The 23,367-nt window shown below is 32.3% G+C and overlaps 1 protein-coding gene across 1 annotated transcript; it reads right to left on the bottom strand.

The window, feature by feature from the left end:
* Positions 1 to 555: 555 nt before the first annotated feature.
* LOC143568392 (protein SOMBRERO-like) lies at positions 556 to 3,287 on the bottom strand. Its single transcript, XM_077054562.1, has 3 exons — positions 3,113 to 3,287; positions 1,983 to 2,275; positions 556 to 1,159 (listed from the first exon to the last, which is right to left on the bottom strand). The coding sequence occupies exons 1-3, from the start codon at positions 3,285 to 3,287 to the stop codon at positions 557 to 559; spliced, it is 1,071 nt and encodes a 356-aa protein (XP_076910677.1). The 3' UTR covers position 556.
* Positions 3,288 to 23,367: the final 20,080 nt, after the last annotated feature.

The following is a 23,367-nucleotide window of genomic DNA, read 5'->3' as shown; positions in this document are numbered from 1 at the left end:
TTACAACATTGGTTCAAAGAAAAGGTAAAATTTTATAGTTGATGCTTTTGGCACGAGTAGTTGAGTTGTGTCCGGATTTTGACAAGTTAACCCTTTTGATACCTTCTAAATCCTTTGTGAACATTACAAATTCAAATTCTTTGATAGATTTCGATTCCTTAAAATTCTAAATTTTTCTTTAAACAAATTTCAATTTCAAAGACAATTACTTCAAATTCCCTTAACAAATTCCAAAAAATATTTATGGTGAACCAAACACCATTATTACATTAGCTAAAACGTAGCTAAGACGAATTAGACTGGGTGGTTATCCAGCATATGCTAGAACATATCTAGCACTAGTTTCGATCCTGAGTGATATCAAAACATAACATTGCATCATGCAAGTCGAACCAACTAGATCGAATGCATATGTATCACATGATCACTATTGAAAGATTTTGATAGATTCATACTCAAGCAATGCAAGGCATTGTTCACTAACACTAATAATTAATATTCATAATACATTAAATTTAATAACTTTTCTTTAAAAAAACATATGTAGCAGCCTCCTCTACATAGGGAACTTCAAAACATCTGTTTCATAACCAAGGTTAAGAAAAGGAAACATACTAGATTGCGAGTTCACATCCGGATGATCAAAGTGTTGTGAAGACGAAGGATCATCACACGTTCCTTGTTGATTGTGATGACTAAAAGTAAACCCCGAGTGATGTTGATTCGAAGCTAGAAGTTTGTCCAAGAATGACCAGTCTGCAGTTAGGTTACTAGCACTCGCTATAAGTGGCTTGTCACACCCACCCTGACTCATTGACATCAAGCTCAATAAGTTCTTGGAACAATGCACGTCGTTATTGTTATTGACGAGTTGATGGTTTTGTTGTTGTGGAAGAAAATATGGAGGGTGTTCGTGAGGAGAAGTCAGGAGTTGAGGAAGATGCATTGAACAGTCGAATAATGATGTGGTACTAGTAATGTTGCAATTGTAGCCGTGTAGGGTTTGCATACCTTCGTCGTGCTTGTTGAAATCTTGATCGTCTAATTGATGGTGATCGTCTTCGGTATGAAGAGTATGGGTGTGGTGACCGTCTCCTTGAAATGGGCTTCGATTGTAGTTTCGTTTCTTGAATACTCGACAGACGACCCAACCATCCTCCTGTTTTCGATATTAAATAGTTGAATGTTAAAACTTAGTAAATTATTGGTTCACTAGTAGAAAACTGACTAATAGATGCGAATAATTAACGCTGAAAGATAAAATCTAAAGTAAAAATATATATAAACTGAAGAGTAAACTGCGGTTTCCGTCCTGTGGTTTGTCAATCTGTATTTTAGTTCAGTAGTTTTAAATCTGTGATTTTAGTCCACGTGGTTTCATTTCACTTGCAATTAGACCTGACCCCACTAACCCCGTTAAGTCTGATTGTTAAACTCATCAACGTGCCCCTCACGTGAATGACAGTTTTGTCCTTTTTTTCACCAAATAAACCCCAACCCTAATTCGCAAGCCCCTTCGTGTGAGAGGATGGGGTGTATTTGGGGAAAAAAAAGGAAAAAACAGCCCCTCACGTGAAGAGTACGCTAAAATGGGTTTAACGGCCAAACTTAACGGGATTAGTAAATTTGGGTTTAATTTCAAGTGAAATGAAACCACAGGGATGAAAATCGCAAATTTAAAACTATTGGATTAAAACCGCAGATTCAGACAAACCATAAGAACGAAAACCGCAGTTTACTCTAAAATGAATTATTATTTTTCTTTGTGTTTAAAAAGTGATTTTTTCGACTATTTTTCTAATTATCTAGAGTTAATAATGTAATTAATGTATGTAACATCTTAAAATATCAAAAGTAATAAGGCTAAAATTTTAAAAAAAAACTAGTAATTATATAATTATTACACCATTAGAAATTATATTCCTAAACAGACATTTAACTTATTATGTGCAACATCATATAACATGACATGTACTATATACCTGGACTTCTGATGGTGTGGTAGCATTAGAGTACTGATCATCTAGGCGATACTCGTGCATGATCCAATCGGATTTTTGCCCGTGTGGGGCCCGACCCGTGTAGAAAACGAGGGTCTTTCGCAACCCAATTCTCTTTGAATTGCTACTTAGATGGATGGCCTTGTCTCTCCCGGTTGCCTTCCAGAATCCAGCAGCCGTGGCTCGGTTTGTTCTTGTTCCGGTTGGATACTTCTTATCCTTGTGACTAAAGAAGTACCATTCGTTTTGTGGACCCGACCCGATTCTACACCTATCTACATTCAAACAAGTAGTATGTCAAATATGAATAACAATTTGGGACCCGCTATACACACATCGTTTCAAACAACCTTCCAGATAAAGGTCAGACTACCGTTTTGATAAAAAAAAAGGTTTGACATTTCATGCCTCCATGGTCAGAACGGCTGGTCTGGATATTGGATGCACCGCCGTTCTGACCAATAATTTCGAACCCCCCCCTCCCCCACCCCCCTCCTCACAAAATGGTCATATCGTCAGACTAAATATTCGGGGTGTGCAAGAAACCGAAAATCCAAACCGAAACAAAAATCGAAGGTTTGGTTTTATGTTTTTGTAAAAACCGCACTAACAATTTGGTTTTGGTTTTGCATGTAAAAAAACCCTAAAGGAACCGAATTCCTAAAGTTTTGTTTTTTTATATTAAGTAATCTATAAAAATTAAATAAATATGTAACATCTTTTATTTTTTATCAAATCTATAATAGTCTATTATTTTACAATTAACAAAATTATTTATACCTAAATTCATTATTTTTTGTCAACTTTTTTTCGACCTAAATTTTTCAAGCTCAAATGGCCAAAAACCGAACAAACCGAAACCAAAATGAAATCCGAAAAACCGAAACCGAACGGTTTTAAAAACTCCAAAAACCGAAGTTTTGGTTTATCAATTTAATTTTAGCCAAAAACCAAACCGAACATCACCATACACACCTCTACTAAATATTGTTCAAACGACCATTCTGACCAACAATTTTCAAAACTTGACTTTTTTTTTTGGTACAAAACAGCTGTCTAATTATTTTGTGGACAGCTGTTTTGTACAAACTAAAGTTAGGGTTTGGTGTAACCTTTGAGGTCCCATGGCTCAAGCTTGTTGAGATCAACTTCTCTAATAACATCAAGATCAATGGGCTCATATGAAACCTTCTTTCTCAAGTAATAGTAAACCAACTCCTCATCCGTCGGATGAAACCGGAACCCTGGTGGGACCGACAGTTCGCTACCGTTGCCTGTGGTCATCATCTTGTTTAGTCACCTTGCAAACAAGTGAATAACCTTCAGATTATTATTCAAACTTCATCCATGCATGCATGTCTGAGTGACTCACTTTTGATCTTATTCACTACTTGTATTCTCTTTCTTGTCTTTATAAACTTTGCCAACTTGCTTTCTTTCTGTCAACTTTTGTTAAGTTTTTCTTCTTTTGACTCACCGACATCCTCCAAATTGTATGTGTGTGTATATATATATAAATATATAGAGAGAGAAGGGGGGGGGGGGGGGATGATTAGGAAAATGTGTAAACTTTTGTGAATATGTTTACACTATCAATCTATCAATCTATCATTTATGTATGTTTACACTTCAAAACTGCATTTGATAGTTATTACTTGTATGTTTTCATTTCAAATCAAAGGATCCAATTACAATAAAGAGGCAGGTAAACGGGCAACAAACCGTACTGCATGCCACCCCCTTTTGAAATAAGTTAATGTTTTAAACTTCAAATGTTATTGGGGCTGCATGCTACACAGTATACACACATGCATGCCGTCTAACGTCTAATCTCTCACTATCTCAAACGATCATCGAGGTATTTGTCAAACGGTTGTTTTGACCAATAAGTTTTAAAGTATAACCCCCTATTTTGGAATGTTCGTTGGAGAATATGTAGGATGACCTTTTTTTTACTGCCTACTTTAAAGTTTAAAACAACCGATTGAATGCTGTGAAATCGCATGACGGTGGTGTAGCTCTTTTTTAAAAAGTTAAATTAACCCGATAGCTATACTCGAGAATAGAAAAACACCCAAAAACAGACGGTAATATGTCAGATAACCCTTTTTTTATTATTTCAAAGGGGTTGAGAAGGTACGACAAGCAACCAGGATACGTTTAGCATAACCTTTTAAATTATTTCTATTTCTATATGTAAAAACGTGTGAACCTTTTTATCTAAGTCAATCTCGTAATTATACAATTAATTTAAGGTGAAATTAAGATTTACCATATATAGTCAACAATAGACTTGGACCCGCTTGGCCGCATATACTTATTCTAGGTATAAAGTGAGATCCAATGCAAAAATAAATTATATAAAATTATATGCTAAGTACATAAGTTGTTTAATTGTGTACATGGAAACAATGTTTAACAGCTATAACGTGACAAATTATAATAATTATTATTATATATAACAATTCACAATTTTGTTAAACTTACAGCCTCAATGTCCGGGACCGATAATTCTTAAGAATTAACGTCTAAGTTTACCAACCGACACCACTTCATTGGTCCACTTCAATTTTTGCATTTTTCCGTTTTTAGCTCCGATACCATAACTAAAGTAACCGAACTCGTGTCGAGTTATCGCCTCAATACGCGGGATCAACAACGCTTGGGTGTTACCACCATGCAGGTTTACCGGCTAAATAAATGTTGAATGTTTTATTTGTTTATATGGTAATCTTTTTATATATTTGTTACTTTGATGAATTTATTTTTTAGGTTTAAACATTCAGGTTTTACCAACGATGTCTATGTCCGAATTCATATCGACTTACGGTCTCAACACCCAGGACCAACAACGCTTGAGTTTATCACCGTCTACGTTTTACCACTAGCGCGACGCAATACACTAGGAAAAATACTAGTTCAAGATAATAACAAGCTAATTCATCTTTTGTAAATAACTTTTTTTTGTCCATCTAGTTAATCAAAATGGATTATTTCAACTTGATAAAGTTTGGTCAAATAAAAATAAAATATTGTAAGTATAAAATATATATATGTATATATTTATAACGTGTCTTATTATTCCTTAATAAGCGGTTGCATGTTTAAAGAAGAAAATAATGTAGCATTGGCACGTGAATATGGACGACTGAAGAAAGCAATATCCAGAAAGTCCGCCGGATCTACGTTACTAGGTTTCATAATAATAATAATATTATTAACAATAATAAAACTTATATTATTTATCATTGCATTTACATGCAGGCTGCAGCTAGAGTTAACTATTTTGCAAGGCACGGCGTTACACATTTAAAAACTATTAAAAAAATAATTAATTAATTATATACACACATCACCCATTCTTCCCTATATTTATATGAGACCGAGTATAAGATTAACTATATATTAATTTCACTTGGTTTGAAAAGATAAAAAGTAAATTGAAACCATTAGAAACTTTAATAAGTATATAATGTTATAAGTGTACTTAGGTATTTGATATATGGTTGATTTTAATTTAGGGAAAACTTTATATTGAGTTTCAAATAATGAGAATTATAACGGGTATCCATATATAGCTGATACACACATGTAAACTCATGTATAAACCATTCATGTCATATATCATGGCCGTCTTTAAAAATTTAAATACCTCGGTCGATTCGAAATAAAAAGGTCCGTAGGGCCTAATGAGTAACGAAATATATAAGTTAATTTTTTTCAAAGAATGTTTAACGTTAATTATTTATTCAGTTTTTAAATTTGGTTTCGGCCTAGTGGATTAAATGGATTGCACATAAAAATGGTTTTTGGACAAATATATTTAATATGACTAAGATTCACACCTATTTTATATAAAAATAAAAAAATATATAAGTAGTATATATGTATAAAAAACTTGCCCCCAAAATTTATGTGGCTAGGCGGCCGCCCGGTTTGCCCAACCCAAGAGCCGGCCTTGAACCATGTAACATGCAACGTGTACCGATAGGTATGTTGCTGGTAATATTGAGACACAAAAAGATATTAGCTTAAGATTACCAAAATTAACCCCACACGTGACCAATTGTCATCCCGCCAATACACAATGTATGGCAAATACATATAATCATCCCATATTTGGGCATGGTTCGGTAAACCTGTATGCACGTTTTAAGTAATTACGCCGGGTGTCATCTAATACCGGTATAACATACTTGTCTCATACATGCAAAACCTTTTTGAAGTCAATCACATATTCGATTACATACCCAAATACACGTTCAATTACCCTTAATTTTTCGGATTTACCCATTGGGTTCGAGTTCATTTTCTACCCTAACTATTGTACTATATCTAGTTATCTATCAACTATATAATATAATATAATATTGGTTACCAAAATTTCATTTCATTTCCTTTCATTCCGTTTCATGGATCTCGTGTACCTCGGTCATGGCAATTATGACATTACTGCAATCTCAAAATATGTACTTGAACTCCGTGTTAGATGAGTAGTTAATATAATAATAATAATATAATGTTATTAATAGCACCTTGCAAGATATCATAGTATTCAAGAATAATGGTGTGCGTGGTGTGATTTGGTACGATTTTTTGTTAAAACCGAACCGAAAACCAAAATTTTAGTTTTTGGAGTATTTGAAACCGTTCGACTTTGCTCTTTTGGTTTCGGTTTTCATTTTGGTTTCGTTTCGTGGCTTTTTGCCATTTGATCTTGAAAATTTTAGAGTAAAAGTAAGAGTTCAAAAAATAATTAATTTAGATATAAATAATTTTGTTAATGAAATAATAGACTATTAAACATTTTACCGAAAATATTTGAGTTACATGTTTATTAAATTATTATAAATTACTTAATATAAAATATAAAATAACAAAAATTTAAGAATTCGGTTCGGTTTTTCGGTTTTTATTATATGCAAAACCAAAACCGAACCGTTAGCTTGGTTTTTTACAAAAACATAAAACCAAACCGTCGGTTTTTGTTTCAGTTCGGTTTTTTCAGTTTGAATTTTTTGGTTTTTTCAGATCCGGATTGGTTTTTTCGGTGTTTTGCACACCCCTAGCCAAGAATATATAAATTTAACAAAATTAGGGAAATTTGATTTAGCCGGTACAATTAAAATTTAAAAATGTGCTCATTTAGGCTTTTGATATAAGGTTGTAGGTTGCTTTGTGATTTATGTTATTCTAATTTCTAAGAGTCTAATCGAGCGCATTCAAAAAAAGGTATGTTTAAGTCTGACTTAATTCAAGCTTTTAACAAACATGTTTTTTAAGTATTTTATTAGATTGTTTACACTTTTACACCTAAGTATTAATTTGGTACCATTCATATTATAAAAACAAAAATAATAACATGAGTGATGACGTAAAATGCCCTCGAATATTCAAATAAACATAAACTTGTCGAGCATTTACATTGGAATCTCTATCTCGTACCTTATCCTAAGATTCAAAGTAAAATATATAGAAATGATTAAAGAACTATTTAAAACATTCATGCATCCCATTATTTGAAAGAGAATAAAAGTTCGGGATATAATAAATCAAGTAAAGCCACAATTCCACTATAAAAATACAGTTACAACGCTTATATTGATGCATAAAAGTTTTCGATGTAAAAGATCAAGTGTCATTTATGGGTGTGGAAAGTCGGCTTGGTTCATATTTGACCATGACATAAGTGAACTTCGATTATGACAGATTGCTTAACCATAGCCATAACCGATGGTCGGTTAAGCATAGGTTATTAATTGTTCAATGTATTTTTTGGTTGTTCTAGCTGAAAATGGTTCAGTTGTGGACTGTGGTGTTCCAAGCTCGGTAATTGATAGTTGTAGCATGATATAAAACAATGTTCGAAGCTGGATATGAGATATAAAAGCTGTAAAATCACAAACTTACTACAAGGTTCGGTTCAGTTTGGTTAAAGTCAATGAACAAAAACATTTTACCGTAACCATAACCTAACAATCAATTAATCAGATTGACTTAACCATAGTAGATCAAATTTTTTATCATGATTATTTTCGTTAATCGGTTTCTTGTTATGATTCTATTTTTCCTCACCTTTGCTTATAAAATTTCAGCATATCTATAAATGGATATACAAATATACAATGCAAACAATTACAAAACACAAAAATACTTGATGCTTTTGTGAAACAAACCTAATAGCCAAACATGTGAGAAAGAGATGTAGGGAGAAAGATGGAGATTTCATAATATGGTGTGTATTACAATAAGATACAATGATATATATATATAGGAAAATATAACTCGGAGAATAAGCCTAATCTATATTAGGTATTGATAACCATAATAATATATATTTATAACACTCCCCCTTGGTTATCAACTCAATACGCTTGGATATGCTGCCTCATTAAAAACCTTGCTAGGAAAACCCAGTGGGACAAAACCATAGCTAAGGGAAAAAGAGTGCAACGCGTATTGTCTCCCTCTGATTTATATATCCTTTTAAATGGTAAATATCGATCTTATGTGAAAGTTACCCAAAACTTTTGTAGTCAATCATTTGCGTCTTCGTCCATTGACATTTGAATCTTTAAGTTGAATAATGTTGTATGATCTTCAAGTGAAAACTTCTATTGCTTCATCTAGTAAACACCATGATTCTGTTGTGTTTCTCTGCATCAACAAGACGAACCAAACTTGTTTTGATGGGTCAGTAAAATATAAAAATATAACTTTCATACCTGAAATACATGTTTTAACTCATTCTGATGTCTCCTAGCAAGACACATGCTGATAAACATAAATAAAGAAAATAATAATCATATATAGCTAACAGTACAACATAATGCATATATGCATTTAATTATAGTATTTTCGAACCAATAATATTTCATATTTAGATAGGAAATTATAAAGAGTCATTGTGTGACATCCTTTAACGTGCTAAAATAATTAAATTTGTCCATGGCAAAATGTCTCAACATTTTGTAGATCTTTGATGGATTTATAAACATATAAAAATATAATTACACATATACTCGAACTTGTCAAGGTCTTTCAAAAAGAATTATCTCTATAAAAGCTCATAATTTTCTCTCGGTGATATATCCTCATTGTAAACTGTGATTATAATGAACTTTTAAGAGTGAAATTTTGATAAAAATATGGCTAATTATACCCAACTTATCTCCCTCTTTATCAAAATATCTCTTGATTTTGCCAAGCTCAATTCTCAGTTCGAATAGTTTAGCTCATACGTAATAAGCATAAATCCATGCATTTACCAATCCATCATGGACTTCTTTTCTACTTGACAAATTATACATACACATTCACTTTATCAGGATATTTGCTCATAAACTTGCTCATTAACACATAACTTTGTATCACATATCAAAATCCATATTGTACAATTTCTTTGTTTATTGAGATATTGTACTCATAACGTGTATTCTCTTCTATGTGTATGCTTATTGATTCACATAATAAACTAATCTTTCAAGTATTCAATTACCTTAGGAAACTTTTCAGGAGTTCCATTTATATTCAATAATCGTAAAGTATCAAATATGACTTTATACACAACAATCATTATGTTCTCGAGAACTTACTTTACATGATTTGAAAATTCAAATCTTTCATAGATTTTCTTGTAAACTCTCAGTATCAACTGAATAACAATATTTATTGGACGCATATCAATTCTCTCTTTATATTACCAGACTTTTAGTTATCGGAAAGTCATTGCTTCCACCATTGGAGAATGTGTCTCCTCAATCCTCATAATAATCATGGGTCTTTGCAAAATATTTTGTGCCATCAATTTTGCTTTATATCACTTGATGAATTTTCATAACTCATATACAAGACCCGTTTGTATCTTACACATTTTACAATTTTAGTTGTACGGACTGCTGGTCCAACAAACTTTCCGTTATTTAGAGAATTCAACTCTGTCCTGTTTGCGTTTTTCCACTTTGGCCAATCATTTTTTATAGGCAAATTTAGAATCTTGATCCTCATCATCATTTCAAGCGCTAATTATATATATAGATAAATTATAACGATGTCGACTTTATTTCGATTCCATTTATCTTTGTAGACATGATACAATATAATTTATTGAGAGCTCTTTATTTTCAGGTACCTAAGGTTCTTCAAGAACCATCATGTCTAATCTCTTTCAAGAGACCTTTTACTGCACATCGACTTGACCATCTTTATTACTTGCTCCAATTTTCGAGGAAATTTTAACTTTTGAATCGATCAATCTGCCACGCTACAAGCATGCATTAGAATTATTATCAATTTGCGTTTGTCCTTCCGGGACATTTATTAATTGGAGCATTAGCAGTTCGCATAGGTGTCTTAGCTAGATACTCTCTTTTGGTCAGTAAATCGTCCTGTAATTCATTCGTTAATCTTTATTCATGAATTATCTTTTGAACTTTTAGTTTATATAATTTAGTTTGAGGATCAATGATAATTCATTCCAACTAAATTTGTTTTCCAACTACTTTAAATCTCCCCCTAATGTTGGGAATGTTGATTCACTAAAGTGAAAACTAATGAGCAATAATCAAATATCTCATTAATGGCTCTAAGTATTTAATCATATATAATATTTAATACCGACATATATTCCCAACTTCCTTTGTGTTCTCATCTTTGTGTCTTGTGGTGGATTAATTTCAGTATATAACACATACAAAATATTAGATGAGAAATATTTGGTTACTGACAAAAAACCAATTGCAATGGGGAGGAAGTATCATAACTTGTTGGCTTGATGTGAATTCGTTTAAAGACAGTAAATCATATGTACTCAAATACAAACATGAACCTTTGCTCTCGTGATGATTGCCTTTGCAACGAATTATAGACGTCGAGTAATCGTCATTAACAATATAATTTATGTAAGAACATAATCTGTTATGAAGTTCAACACTTATTCCGATGATCATTATTAACTTGGGAATCAAAATTCATTATTATAACCAAATGTAAATATACCAATCTGGAATAATATGCTTGCAATCTTATTAGCTAAGCCATAGATCATGCAAACATGAAGTTGCGATCTTGATAACCATTTAGACGATGCATCGATTTTCAAAACACTAAATTGTATCATGTTAGGATATGTGTACCCTTTTCTCAATTCTATAACATCTAGGGATTCACACCCTCCTTTAGTTGGTAAATAAATGATTTCCCTTGAGAGCAATTTTATATGTATAATTATTATGAAAAATCTTTTGGTTCCTCAATAAATTTCTCATCATTGACTCGGTGTGGTCTAACCGGTCACGCCATAAGATAATCATGATCCATAAACCTCAGGTTTATGATCGTATATGTATCATGATTCTTTAGTACAAGATTGTAAATATGAGTGAACATTATATTATCGTTTCAAACGATCATGTGATTTCACTTTTGTATTTCTAGATTTTGTTCTCATATATGATCAATCTCTTTGCCACATGTGGTGGTCGATCTCATTATTAGCATGACCAACATTATAATTCCGATAGTAGATCTCATTATTAATATAATCACTGTTTCAAATTTTCTATTAGATCCATGATCGCAACAATCGGTGCGTATTCACATCGCTTCAGGGAATGATATCAAACCAAACACTTCTCATGGTTTATTCATAATTTTCTCGAACATAGATACAAATCACTTCAAACCCTTCATACGTCAGGAGCATATTTGAGGTTTGACAAATGAAAAATTATTTTTCCGTAATATAAATATTAGTAAAAATCTGATGACCATCTATAAATCGATAAAGAGATTTTTAGAGATTGACATCAAAACACATTTATTTTATTCTCTTTCATTAGAGTGAAAATAAAACACAACTCACATATAGTTATTATACTAAATGCTAAAAAGTTATAGCATACATAATACAAGATATACATAACGACATAATGTTATAACATGTCACCATATAAAACGACTAATCGCAACCTTTGTGAAATATTATTTTCATCACTTGCATGTAATTACATATAACTTATGTATTAACATATCATGATATAAATATCTCCATTTTTAATAAAGTCTCCAAGGTAAAATTTAACACAACTTTCAATGTGCCAAATAAACAAACGAAAATTGTTCCATGGTGTTCGGTATAATGAACAACGGTAAGAAGACCTGTGTATAAATCATATTTATGTATAACAAGAACAATGCATATAAATTGTTCAAAGAATATGAACTCAGGAAACACACCAAGTGACACATCTTTGGTTATAGAATGTACATATAACAATAACTATGGTTAAAACATATACGTATGATGCATTATATCTATAACCACCACATTTACTTATATCAAATATGTAAACAATTAAAAGACCTTTAAACGTAACACAATTCATGTCAAAATTATTGTAACTTATAAAGAGATATGGAGTTTATATATTAGTTATTTATGCATATTCTAACACATAAGACATAAACATGCTTTACTAATTCATGACTAATCAGTGAACATACATATTAACATATATTATTGAAGTGGAGTAATATGGAAATCAAATATGGTCAACAAAATATAGATAAATAAAAGTCCATCATTTGGAATCAAACATGTTAAAAGAGAAACTGAAAACACACATTATATTCAGTGGGTATTAAACCCAAGTAGTTAATTAAGAGTTTTAAACTATTATTCTAACTCTGTATAAGATAATAAATAAAACAATTGAATATATCTATGTACTAAAGAAAATATAAAATTTCTAACCGACTGCCAAAAAAAACTTTCCAAGTTTACATAGAATCAAACTTATGTGGTAACATGAATCAAATAATAAATATAATTTAACCTATATGGTACACAATCAAATAATAAATAATAATATATCTTTATCACGATTAATCGCAAATGTATCAATCTTTTCATTTGTGAACTTCTGTTATATATTTTACTTGGTTGTTGTTTAAATTAACATATTAAAATCACAAATCTATAATAACAAATCATAAAGTAATTTAATATGCAGGTCTTACGAAAAGTTCTATCATAATAATTTATTTAACAAAACCATTAAATTTGCATATACACCATTTCTTTTTACATTCAGAAAATTAAAAAAAAATAACAAAAGACAACTTTGGTCATCTTCTCTTTCGATTTACTCTCAAATTATATTAGAGAATTAAAGTTGTTTTTAATTTTATTTGAGTACTTTATTTAAATTTATATCAGGTGTAGGCACTAAAAGAATAATAAATGACACATCAAAAATCAAAATCATTGCTATACTATAATTCATAAATAGTGTTCTGAAATAATTAATATAAATCTCGATTCAACAAAAAAAAATTGTATGAACTTCAATATAAATATTATTTTAAGAGAGATTAAGCAAATATTAAATCTCTAACATAACCTGAAGTTTGTGTTTGAGATAATAATAAAGAACAATAAAAAATAACTTACCTTAGGATAATCCAATCTCACTAAAGCAAGTCAGTGTTGATAATGTGTTGTGAAACAAGCCTAATAGCTAAACATGTGAGAAAGAGATGTAGGGATGTAAGGCCCCGTTACCGGTAGCCCTACTTTAACGTTGGATTTACTCATAAACGCAGTTTTAAATATCAGAGTTAACAAAAACTTTAGCGGAATAATAAAACTTCAACCATAACATTTTACATAACCATCAAATCATGTCTTATAAAACATTCGTAGTCAATTAAAACAAAACATAGTCTTTAAAACATCACAACATTTCTTCGAGATGCCAGTATCTTCGATTTTCATGCCATGTGTCTTCAGTCACGCGAGCTGCCTCAACCTATTTGCCTGCGTGCATACTAAAAGTCAGCTATGCTGAGTGAGTTCTAGTTAATCACATAACTTACTTTTCATACACATGTACGTGCCCGAAGGTACGCATTACAACATATCAAGATCAGCATTCGTCCATACACATTCATATCTAACCATACATTATAAATGGCGTTTCACCCTACATACCTCGGATAGTTTTAGGGTCCGGTACCCTCCATCCTCGGATATTATTAGGGTCCGGTCACCCTTCATCCTCGGATATTATTAGGGTCCGGTCACCCTTCATCCTCGGATATTATTAGGGTCCGGTACCCTTCATCCTCGGATATTATTAGGGTCCGGTACCCTTTCTTCCATAGCTTCACACTATACCTGTCCTTAAATATTTTTCCAGACAATACGTGCAATCTCCGAAGAGCGTTCACGTACCATTAACTTATCATACGTACATTATGCATACATCATAAATATTCATACATGCATCTTATCTTACATCATACATAGCAATCACGTCTTTAGCTACCACCTGACGGTACATGCAATATCCGAAGATCGTTCACGCACCGTCAAGCAATCATCATACATACATCATACAAGGCATACACTTACCACTTAAGGTAAGTGTGTTAACTATCACATCGAGTATGCACATAGCCCCGAAAACATAACAAGGAAGTGGGGCTAGAAACTCACTTCAATGCGGTTGCGTTCACCGTATACGGTTATTCCCTTCATCCTCGGATATTATTAGGGTCCGGTACCCTTCATCCTCGGATATTATTAGGGTCCGGTACCCTTTCTTCCATAGCTTCACACTATACCTGTCCTTAAATATTTTTCCTGACAATACGTGCAATCTCCGAAGAGCGTTCACGCACCATTAACTTATCATACGTACATTATGCATACATCATAAATATTCATACATGCATCTTATCTTACATCATACATAGCAATCACGTCTTTAGCTACCACCTGACGGTACATGCAATATCCGAAGATCGTTCACGCACCGTCAAGCAATCATCATACATACATCATACAAGGCATACACTTACCACTTAAGGTAAGTGTGTTAACTATCACATCGAGTATGCACATAGCCCCGAAAACATAACAAGGAAGTGGGGCTAGAAACTCACTTCAATGCGGTTTCGTTCACCGTATACGGTTATTCCCTTCTTGAGCTGTGCACGACTAACTGTATAATAATTATACGTTTCAGTAAACTATCACTACACATATCGCTTTTTTAGTTTAATTATTACCCTCAACGAACGGGGGTCCGGGGGCAGCGCCCCTGGCAGTGGGGTTCTAGGGGCGGCAGCCCCTAGCGGGGTCCAAGGGGTAGAGCCCCTGGCTGGGGTTAAGCTGCCAGGTCAGCTTGGAAAAATTTTATTTTCATTAACTGTCTTAACACATTTTCTGTTAGCATTTTGAATCATTGAATAATATGCTACTTAAAAGTTCAAGGGCTTATTTGTAATTAAATCATTCTTTTCTAAGTCCAGGGACCATTCTGTCATTCTGTTAAACTTCTAATTCGTTACTTATCCTTAACGAACTGACTTGCCATGACGAACTGGTTCTTGTAACGAATTGGAACCTTTAACGAACTGGTTACTTACACGAATTGGACTTTTAACGAACTGGACTCTTAACGAATCAGTCCATGTAGCGAACCAGTCCAAGTAGCGAATTGGACCTTCTAATTCGTTATCTCCTTTAACGAACTGGTCATAACGAATCAAGGGTAATTCGTTACCCTTTTCCCTTAACGAATTGGATACGAACTACAGCTAGTTCGTTAATCTTTCCTTAGCGAATCAGCTGGCGAATTACCTCTAATTCGCTAGTTATTTCTTAGCAAACTAGGGTTAGGTCAGATTTGTCAGAACATTCCCTGTCAACCTCGTACACGTTTTTGCCATTGCCGGAAAAACGTATCTTCACCGTTTTACACCGTTTTTCATCGTTTTTCGTCCCGTTCGATCCAGATCTGAGCTCGGGTGACCCCTAAGCTCATATTAGGTTCGGTTTATACCCGATTCCACCCGGATCTCATGACTTAAACGGTTTAACGGTGTCGGCTCGTCGTTTCATGATTATATCTAACGGATTTAAGCTCAGACAATAAAACACTATCATTACCTCGGGTCGGTTCTCAGTTTCCTTCTTGATATCGGTTTAGAGAGAGAGAGAGAACTAAAGAGAAAATCTTAAGTGTGTGTTTTGGATGGTGTAAGGGATATGTGTAAATGAATTAAATGGAGGATTAAGGGTATATATATTTTTGATCATGGGCTTAAGCCCATGGTCTTTCCTTCATTCCTCCATAACCCAAGTCCATAACCCATATCCATTTACCCAACACAAGTCCATCTCGTATTCTATTCAACTAAACCGATAACGACCCGCTATAAAATAAACAAACTTTATTTTATTAATATAACCGAAAGTAGGATGTTACAAGGGAGAAAAATGGAGATTTCATAATATGGTGTGTATTACAATAAGATACAATGATATGTATATATAGGAAAAGATAATTTGGAGAATAAGCCTAATCTATATTAGGTATTGATAACCAGATGCCTAAATAAGTTGGGTTATTATTACGGGTCGTAAGCCCAATTGGGAAAGCCCACTGGGCCTGGGCTTCTGATCACTTTCTAGCTTCTATAAATGAAAAAAAAAACAAAACAATTTAAATAAGTTGTTACTTAAAATGATAAATTCAATTGCAGTAAACGCAAAGTTATGATTCTATTGCACTAGTTTTGTTTATTCATGACAAATTACAAATAAAACTAGTATTATATAACAAATGTCTATGTTAGAAACTCATGTATTATACGAGTTGTCAAAGCATTAGCTAGCTGTTGTTCAATTGTTGCCTGGAAATGTTCCATCGGGCGCTGGTCACGCGTTCAGATTGAAGTTAATCAATCGCTAGGCGAAACTTGGAGTGACAATTGAATTTTTGGTCAAATACATGAAACAACCGTAAATTAAATAAAAACACAACACGACCCCATATATCAACTGGTTTTCATTATATACATAAAACCCGTCATTAAAGTGTTGTGCTTTTCATTTACCATTTTAGTCTCGTCTTCATGCTTCTTTAGCATATGTTACAATTTTGTTATAGTTATTGATTTTCTTGAGAAATTCAAACAATTAACCATATGTCCATATAATGCAACTTTACTCACATTAAATAAATAGGTGGCTACCAAAATCTTAGGTCATAGTCATAAATTGGAAAAATTCTTAAAATAGTCTTTTTATAGAAAGATTCCAAAAATGTTTCAATTTTTCGAGTTTTCAGTTTTGTTTCTAACCTATTTCGTCGTCGGCGATGCATTATGTGTGCAAACGCGGCGTTGAATTAAGATAACACGTCGCCGATGACGTGGCTCAATAACATACCGCCGTCGATTAGATGGGCTAGATAACACGTCGCCGACGACTACTTCCGACCACATGTCTTTCTCTTATTGGCTTACTAACACGTCATCGGGAATATCTAATCACGTCGCGGACGACGAGATAGGTTAGGGACAAATCTGTAAACTCGAAAAAAAAGACATTTTTAGAATCTCTATCTGTAAAGGGCTATTTTGAGATTTTTTTGGTTAAAAAATATGTTATAATTTCTTGTCTAACTCATGCCTTAAGGTCACATGTTAATGACTTTCAAAAATTTTATTTTAAATAAATGAAATTACTATCAATTTAAAGCCTTCCTCTTCATTTAATATTTTCGCCCCTTTAAGCTAAATTATTAAATTAGTGTGACGATATTCTGACTTTCACCTAAAAAGCAGCCTGCATAATTTAGTGACCAACTTTTCAAAGAGCAACACACTCAAAGAGCCTTAACTAATAACCAACAATTTCTAGTCTAATGGTATTAAGGTACGATGGAAATGGGTTTCTCCTTATTACGTTGAGAATTCGAGTCTCGTAATAAACAAATGATGTAGATATAAAAGTAGATGTAGTGAATTTTAGTTAGCCGTTAAAATAGTATAATCGTGGGCAACAAATAACGCAAAAAGTATAAACTGTATATAAAGAAACCGGTTCAATGTTAAGTCACCATGTCAGGACTACCATGGGCAACAAATTCTACCCAATAAGTCACCATGTCAATACTACAACCATATACCATAGTTAAAAACTAGGTTACGATGTTTTATAACTCGTATACTATTATGTGAGTAATAAATTGGTTAGGCTTGTAAACGATGCAAGAAAGAGACATGTTTGTGTTTGTTTGTTTAACTTTAACAGAACACGAATGTTAGATATTAATCGATTAAGAGAGAAAAGAATTTAATTTTTAACAATTATTGTTTTTTCTACTAACTTAAAATATCAAACAAGTGTGAAACTTGGTTATAATTTAGTGAATAATTTTTCTTCACTTTTATCTCATAATTTAAACTAATATGAAAGAAATATTACCAAACTTTAACCAAGATTCATTTATTCTTCATTTGTCTTAATTTATATAGCTTAAACATTTATTAAAAAAAGCTGGTTGACTTGCAAAAAGAAATGTGAGTGATTTTTGTGTAACACTTGGAAAACTACTTAAAAACTTAGTAGTGCATGTCTGCATGAAGTATTTCCAAATTTAAAATTTAAATTTCTAGTTATTTAAAAAGTTTCAACTTTGTGCAACACTTGGAAAAACTTGGTTAGTATTTAGTACTAGTAGACTAGTAGTGCATGAAGTTTTTCCATATTTACTAAAATCTATTTTTATGGGGAAAAGTTCTAAAATAAGCGTTTATGAAAACGTTTTTCAGGTTTTAAGTGTCATTTGCAAGAAATTTCCAAAATAGGTATTATAAACTAGTCGTGACGAATAGTTTATGATTACACACGAGTAGTTTGTAGAACCAGTTAAAACTTTCCACGTGCCCTTAAACTAACCGTAACGAGCATGTTCACTAATCATTTGCTCGTCACGACTAAATAAGTTCTATGTCTCGTAATCAACGCCCACGAGTAATTCATAGGTCATTTAGTCGCGTCGACTAGTTTACCTGGTTTACATCCCCCACACGAGTAGTTTATTAGTAGTTAACTCGCCGCGACTAGTTTAGCCTTACAATCTACTCGTCGCGACTAAAAAACTTATGAATTACTCGAGGACGTTGATTATGGGGCATAAAACTTATTTAGTCGCGACGAGTAAATGGTTAGTAAATATGTTTGTTATAGTTAGTTTAAAGACACATGTTCAGTTTTAATTGGTTATATAAACTACTCGTCACGACTAGATTATAATTCCTATTTTGAGAATTTCTTTTAAATAACACCTAAAACCTAAAAACATTTTCATAAACATTTATTTTAGGAAGTTGCCCTTTTTTATGGAGGTTGGTGGCTGACTTTAATTTTTATCTATTTATTTATTTTAGCATTTCTACCTTAAATTACATTTTTACATAACCTTACCATTCACACAGGCCGCTTGGTTTTACATTGTCTCTTAAAAGAGTAAACAAGAAAGGTTGATCATGGAAACCTTTCTAATTCAATTTACATCAAATTCTGAAAAATCTATTAAATTACTTTTTACCTTTTTATCATACGTTTTATTACATTTACTTATTTTTCTAAAATGCCCACTTTACTTTTTATTATTTTTTTCTTTTCTATTTAGTTAAATTATTATTTTTTTGTTTCCTTTTCAAATTTCAGTTACAAATTTTTTGTTAAGCATCTTTGTTTCCTTTTAACTTTACTAACTAATACTAGTCTAACACGTGGCGTCTTCTTTCACAAACGTGAGGTTGTGTGGTTAAATACTTAAATCCTTACAAGTGCAAAGTAAATGTGAAATTATATTGCTATGATAAATAAATATATCAGAAAAATAGAAATTCTATTGTTCTGGTAAATAAATATATTTTGTTATAAAACATTTTCAATAGTAACTCTATCTTTATCTTTATAATTACACTTAAAAACATTACATTCGCTCTCATTTTCAGTTAAATAATACATTTTTATACTTTTATTATTGCATTTTCTCTCTCTTTCATGTATAGCCACTTTAAAAAAAAATAAAAAGTTATATATGATGAAAAATGTTTCTTCAAGTTTCCTTATGAACAAAAGTTTCTCTATTTTTTTAACTCACAACCACTTACAACTAATCTATAGTATACAGAGAATATACTCATAATAATATGGATAACATGTTGTGAACGCTCTAACTACATTTCTACACATGTGAATACAAAATATATTTTGATATATTAGAATCATCATTTCTTTTAATATTTAATATTTATAAAAGTGTATATTGCATTACATTAATAAATAGCAGAAGATATTCACATCACACCACAACTCAAGTCACTCTCTCTCTCTCTCTTTAGAAAATGAGCATGCTATGGTTAACAAGATCAAGAACAAATGGTGGTAACTTTGTCAAGAAAATAATATGCACTAGCCTAGCATTAAACTCTTATCAAGCAACTACTGCTTCTTCATTTTCATATCTTCCTAGTAATATATCAAGTAATGATAAAAGGGCAACTTTCGCATTCCGTTATTCGTATTCATGCAGCTCAACATCTGCTGCCTTTCGCCGTTACACCTCCACGAAAGCTGAGAAACAGATCTTATCTGTTGACGATGACGACGTTGGTGGTGCTGCTTTTGAAAAAAACCGGGTAAATATATCAATGCTTAATATTAATCGTATTGTTATGATCATGCACTCGTACTACACGTTAAAAATATTTTGAAATTAATTAGTATGAGTTAAGATATGATTAAAATTACGTGTAAATTACTGACTAATGTGTCAAGTATCTCAAAGTTACTATATCATTTAATATGTTAGTGTTTTATTATTATTATTATTATTATTATTATTAATACAAATGGGTAAAATAAAGGGAACGGGAAAAATGAGTTTAGACTCACAGAATTATTGCATATAGTCGAAGCACCAGTTACTTATTTAGCAGGTATAGATACATGTGGCTACATACGTATACGACATGTCATTACAAATTTTGTAAGAAAAGAAACCTTTGATGAGGCTTTGGCATTGTTCTCTTCCATAAAACTAGAGGTGCACAAACTGGGTTTTTTGTATTTAGGTTTATCGTACTTCTTAAATTTAGAGAGCCATGTTATTTCACTATGTCCAGACTATGTTGTCTTAATCGGGTCCACATTGCTTCGGAGTTTGGCATTAGGCATTCTCCCAGAAAACCATACCGTCGGCAGCCACTTGCAGTCGTTGTGCCGCCACAAGAGCAAAACTTTTGGTGTAACACACAGTGGGAAGAAAACCCGAATGAGCTTGGGATTCGAACTGGAAACCTTGCACAATACCTAACTCAAACCATTCATTGTCATAATCTACCAAAAGTGATACAAGTAGAAATCGAACTTGGATCTTCACTGTAGAACCCAAACATCCTACCACTAAGCCACAATAACAATGTTGGATGTCTAAAAGTATCTCAAATAAGTACTATATTTAATATGTTATGTTTTATTATTATTATTATTATTAATACAAATGGGTAAAATAAAAGAAGCCATTGCCTATTCAAACACACTTTTTACTATTCATACACCCTTTTTACATAGAATTTCTCTTGTGCACAAACTCTCTCTAAAATCCCTGTGGATATATGAATAGCAGCACCCTAAAAAAACGGGAAAAATAATTGTAGACTCACAAAATTGTTACACGTGGTTGGATGGAACACCAGTTCCTTATTTAGTAGGTATAGATAATTTTGGTATTATTGTTTCTTCCACAAAACTTTTAAAGGCATTTCATGTTCATCATTTAACACGTTATATTGTTAGGAACACAACAAAACCAAGACAAATACATGTTACATATGGTCTTATCTTGTTGTAGCTATGTGACAATGAGTCAGTGACCATGTGATAAATAAAAGTGCCTGAATTTTCACTAAAAAGTAAATACTAATAATGACATTGAACAATCATATAAATATTATGTACCTTCCACACCCCACTTATTCGTACATAAAGATATTATTATGTACCATAAAGATGTTATTATTAGGATAATAACTAATAATAATTGTTGTTGTTGGACCAGGCTACGGGTTTTCCAGGCGGCGAGATCGTGTATACAACTCAGATGAAGTTTCTGCCCGGTTCGTCGGAGAAAAGGGTGCAATGTTATCGAGTACTTGATGAGGATGGTTACTTGATGTCTGCTAACATGTCGGAACTAGTAATGATCGATATTTCTATTAACCGAGTACTTGTTTGATCACTTGAGTTAACTGTGAAAATCCGTAAAAATCCTATTTAAGAATGAAAAAAGTTTTTTCTTATGTAATATATATTATTAATCTTTCGAAATGATTTTTTTTTTTTTTAAAAAAAACCTAAACTATTTTTTACACAATCCGTAACAAAATGTTACTATTTTGTAATTATATGTAACAAAATGTCACTAGTAACATTGGTTTCAATTTTCTTTTAATTTTTTTGTTATTAGGAAGATAATAACATATATTGTATATGAGAAAAAAAAATAATATTGTCACACATGGTTTTTCTTTTCTTTTCTTATTTTTTTTTAATAATAAATCTACTCTATGAAAACCACACCTCTCCGGGTTAAAAAATCCTAACTGAGAGGAAAACAAAAATAAATTACATACTAAGAAGCAGATATCTAAGCCACTCTACCTAACTTAACTTAAACTTACAATTACGTGAAGAAAATAAAAAAAAAGATATCAAAACTATTGAATCGAAAAGAGTGTATTGTAACTCTACTAGCTAACAAATAATAGTCTCGTTCCGAGCTCTCCAGATTATCCACCAAGTAGTAAACACGATCGTCTAAACCGTTTCTTTTTTTCTTTCACCTAGTAGAATCCAACCAATCTAAAATATTTTTTCGAACCTTTGTACAAAGGGAACTTGATGCAGCAGTATAACGATAACGAAGATCGAATCACATTGATTCTAAGAATACTCGTGATGAACTTCCAAAACCCCCAAATCCCACCTAAAGGTCAAGGAAAATTGAAGTGAAGAATATTTATTATCAAAATTCAAGTCTGCATTTTCCAATTACATAAGAAACATATAAATAGACCTTCTAATACGAAATGGGCCCAAAAAAGGCCATGGGCCAAACACAAACCCAAAAAGAAAAACGTAAAAACCAATAAAAAACATAAAAAGGCCCATAACTTTATTTAGGATGCGTTTTTGGGCTTCGGACAGGGGCCAAACCACTATAGGCTGTTTGCCACAATGTGCTCTTCGTCTCAAGCTTCGATTTGACTGGTAATGGGCTTGAAACGGAGCTTCTTGGGCCAAGTTATGCCCATTTTCGTGGGCCACCTTTGGAAGCACAATCATGGACCTCCAAATATAACATGACACGTTCTTCAATACTTGGGTCTCCATCAGAACTCCACTTCTCACCAACGACTAATCGAATTTTAAATATTTACGGGTTTTCTTAACTCGAAAGAATATTCATCCTATATATATATATATATATATATA

Source organism: Bidens hawaiensis, unplaced genomic scaffold (assembly GCF_021521415.1).
Source record: "Bidens hawaiensis isolate Kalapana, Puna unplaced genomic scaffold, B.hawaiensis_p1.1 tig00023985_1, whole genome shotgun sequence".
NCBI lineage: Eukaryota > Viridiplantae > Streptophyta > Magnoliopsida > Asterales > Asteraceae > Bidens > Bidens hawaiensis.
This window is presented reverse-complemented; position numbering and strand designations above follow the sequence as displayed.

Coding starts and splice junctions, on each gene's coding strand:
- LOC143568392 (XM_077054562.1), bottom strand. CDS start 3,287: ATGATGACCACAGGCAACGGTAGCGAACTGTCGGTCCCACCAGGGTTC. Junction 2,276..3,112: donor TGAGCCATGGGACCTCAAAG/GTTACACCAAAC, acceptor GTTTGAATGTAG/ATAGGTGTAGAATCGGGTCG. Junction 1,160..1,982: donor CCACACCATCAGAAGTCCAG/GTATATAGTACA, acceptor TATCGAAAACAG/GAGGATGGTTGGGTCGTCTG.